This window comes from Callithrix jacchus, chromosome 9, assembly GCF_049354715.1.
Source record: "Callithrix jacchus isolate 240 chromosome 9, calJac240_pri, whole genome shotgun sequence".
Taxonomy (NCBI): Eukaryota; Metazoa; Chordata; class Mammalia; order Primates; family Cebidae; genus Callithrix; species Callithrix jacchus.
Window position 1 is genome coordinate 64,196,994 of NC_133510.1, and position 3,833 is coordinate 64,200,826.

Sequence of the window (3,833 nt, forward strand, 5' to 3'; positions counted from 1 at the left end):
AATTTTACGATAACAAACCTAAAATGCCACCAGAAATTTTTTGTCCGATTCAAATGATTACACCCTTCCCACCCCATTATTTCCCTAAATTTATAGTCACTGGTTACCTGAATGAATAATTGTTGGGGACTCAGACAGTGTGGCAAGACAGCACTGATTTTTCACTCTCACAGTATTGCATCTAGAAAGTAGGTTTAGACTCTAGGTACTTTCAACTGTAGAGATTTTGAATAGATGCAATATTTTATCTGCCTTCATTTTTACTGTTACAGTCTTGATTACACAAGACACAAGTTTTAAGTCCTAAATAGACTTTTCTTTTTTTTTTTGCAAATGTGGCAGTATATGCATAATGTTAATTTTTGAGTTTCCTAGATTCAACTGGTATTTCTTTCATTGTGGTATCAATTCACACTTTTTAGGGGCATTTTTTCCATATCTTTATCAGTAGTTCATAGAAAAGTTGAAAGAGGCTATAGCAGGGCTTTAAGCAAATGTAACTTTATTTTATTTTATTTATTTATTTTTTTTTTGAGACGGAGTTTCGCTCTTGTTACCCAGGCTGGAATGCAATGGCGCAATCTCGGCTCACCGCAACCTCCGCCCCCTGGGTTCAGGCAATTCTCCTGCCTCAGCCTCCCGAGTAGCTGGGACTACAGGCACGTGCCACCGTGCCCAGCTAATTTTTTGTAATTTTTAGTAGAGATGGGGTTTCACCATGTTGACCAGGATGGTCTCGATCTGTTGACCTCGTGATCCACCCGCCTCGGCCTCCCAAAGTGCTGGATTACAGGCTTGAGCCACCGCGCCCGGCCCGCAAATGTTACTTTAATATAACATAATGTAAAGTTTCAGAACTTAACCGTAGGTCTTTTTATTCTTAACAAAAAAGACAAGGTCTCCCTCTGTCACCCAAGCTGGTATCTCCCTATGTTGCTCACACTGGTCTTCAACTCCTGGCCCCAAGCAATCCCCACTTTGGCCTCCCAAGTGCTGGGATTACAGGTATGAGTCACTGTGCCCTCCCTTAACTTAGGTCTTAATTCATTACACTGTGTTTATTTTCTTTTGGTGAACTTAATAATTTTAAAATGAATAAATTATTTTAGAATCCTGAACCAATATCTTTATCTAATTTATTTAACAACTTGACAAATTTGGAATTATTTACAATCAAGTGGAAGTTTGAAGTGGAAGCATGAAAAAAGGCAGCTTAAAAATCAACTACTAAAGACTTTGCAAATTATTTTTCAAAATTGAGATGATGTTTGTTGTACTTTAAACTCTTAGTTTACAGTTTCTATTACATAGTTCTATATTATATCTTCAACATCCATGGAGTATTCCTTCTTAAATGTATATGTTTGTAAATATGAAAACTCTTCTGTATCTTTTCTGGACTTAACTCAACTCAGGCATTTTTTCTGTCCTAGAATTTGACTAAAGTCACAACAGAGAAATGAAGAATCATACAAGGCAGATAGAATTTATTCTTCTGGGACTGACGGATAATTCTCAGTTACAGATTGTAATTTTCTTATTTCTACTTCTAAATTACATGCTGAGCATGATAGGAAACTTCACTATCATTGCCCTCACTCTTCTGGATTCTCAGCTCAAGACTCCAATGTATTTCTTCCTCCGTAATTTCTCTTTTCTGGAAATTTCATTCACAACTGCTTGCATTCCCAGATTTCTAATCACCATTATAACCAGAGAAAAGACCATTTCCTATAATGGTTGTATATCTCAGTTGTTTTTTTACATATTCTTGGGGGTTACAGAATTTTTCCTTCTGGCTGCTATGTCCTATGACCGCTATGTTGCCATCTGCAAACCTTTGCATTATATATCCATCATGAGTAACAAAGTTTGCCACCAGCTTGTACTCAGTTCTTGGGTAACTGGATTCCTGATCATTTTCTCTCCACTGATATTAGGTCTTAACTTGGATTTCTGTGCTTCAAATATCATTGATCATTTCATTTGTGACATTTCTCCTATCCTACAAATTTCTTGCTCAGACACACATTTACTGGAATCAATTGCCTTTTTGTTAGCTGCGATGACACTCATTGTCACATTGTTTTTAGTAATCCTTTCTTACTCTTGCATCATCAAGACAATTCTGAAATTCCCTTCAGCTCAGCAAAAGAAGAAAGCCTTTGCCACCTGCTCTTCTCACATGATTGTTGTCTCCATCACTTATGGTAGTTGTATTTTTATCTACATAAAACCATCAGCAAATGAAAGAGTTGCTTTGAGCAAAGGAGTAACTGTGCTTAATACTTCGGTTGCCCCTTTGTTAAACCCATTTATTTATACTCTAAGAAATCAGCAAGTTAAACAAGCCTTCAAAGCTGTATTTAGAAAGATATTTTCTGCTTCAGACAACTAATACAACTTGTTGAAATAATTAACATGAAAACATTAAAAGATCTTTGAACAAAACACTAATTTGATTCTCCTAGTTTAAGAATTGATGTCCAATATTCAATTATTTGTATTACTTTAGCTTGCTCAACATTCAAAATGTTTTTCATTCTAACCATTCTGACTTTAATTTTCTCTTTTTCAGTACTCAAACCTTTTTATATTAGAAAGAAAAAAATTGCAAGATTGATTTTCTCTAAAAGCATGTTAGAATAAAATAAATGAGTGTTTTTCACTGAATTACAGAATATAAGTCCTTCAAGAATTCTGTTTGCTAAATAATTAATAAATATTTAAAAAATTATCTAAAGAACCAACCAAAATGCCCATCAATGATAAACTGGATAAAGAAAATGTGGCACATATACACCATGGAATACTAGGCAACCATAAAGAGGATGAGTTCATGTTCTTTGCAGAAACATGGATAAAGTCCGCAACCATCATGCTCACAAGCTAACCCAAGAAAAGAAAACCAGACACCTCATGTTCTCACTCATAAGTGGGAGTTAAACAATGCAAACACATGGACACAGGGAGGGGAACAACACTGTAGACACCCTATTGTGCTATCAAATAGTAGGTCTTATGCTAATTAATTTAAAGAAATGTATCCTCTTTTAGTTAAATGCTATGTTCTTTAAAAGTCTTAGATAAATCAAATATTGTTGTTATTAAAATTATATTTAAAATGTTCCAAGAAAGCATACTCTTTAAAAATAATGAAGAAAATTATTTTGCAATAAAAACTTTGAAATGTCAATTGTCAACACAGAAAAGCATAATTTCCTTTGAAGGGAATCATACATTTCATGAATGGGATATTTATTATTTGGACAGATTTATTTTTATTTTTTTAATTTATGTATTTTACTTTAGGTGCATACTATATCTGGCATTTCTCTTCATATGGCTTTAATACACAAGCAGTTGATTCCACACACAAGTTTTCTCAAGAGCATCAATGCGAGTTTAATCTTTTGAACATGTCAATTAATGTGTTAAGTAACTGGAAGTATGTAACAGATGGGAAAAGGTCTTGATGTGTGTATGATGGAGTATATGTTGTTTACTGAGAAATAATGCCAAGGAACACTGAGCTGTCCCCAGGCAGAAAATCATTAGAATAATAAGCAATATGTACTGATCATGCACTAGTTAAACCAGTTCCCAAAACACAGGATACATGACCTTGTCCCATTGCTGACTCACAAAGAGTGCTTTCTAGCTTATTTCTATCTTAGTAGCTTGTTTATTTCTAGCTTATTTCTATCCTAGCACTATCTGCCTGTTTAGTCCATATTTATTCTATGAGGAAACACTGAACACCTGCTTATTAAAAACAATCACTTGTCCACAAAAAATAAATACATGGGTCAGAGTCTGCCTGGGCTTTCATT

At 34.5% G+C, this 3,833-nt stretch overlaps 1 protein-coding gene across 1 annotated transcript; it reads left to right on the forward strand.

The window, feature by feature from the left end:
* Nucleotides 1–1,459: 1,459 nt before the first annotated feature.
* On the forward strand, nt 1,460–2,519 carry OR6C70 (olfactory receptor family 6 subfamily C member 70). The gene has a single exon (XM_002763644.6). The coding sequence runs from the start codon at nt 1,460–1,462 to the stop codon at nt 2,396–2,398; it is 939 nt and encodes a 312-aa protein (XP_002763690.3). The 3' UTR covers nt 2,399–2,519.
* The last annotated feature ends 1,314 nt before the right edge of the window (nt 2,520–3,833 follow it).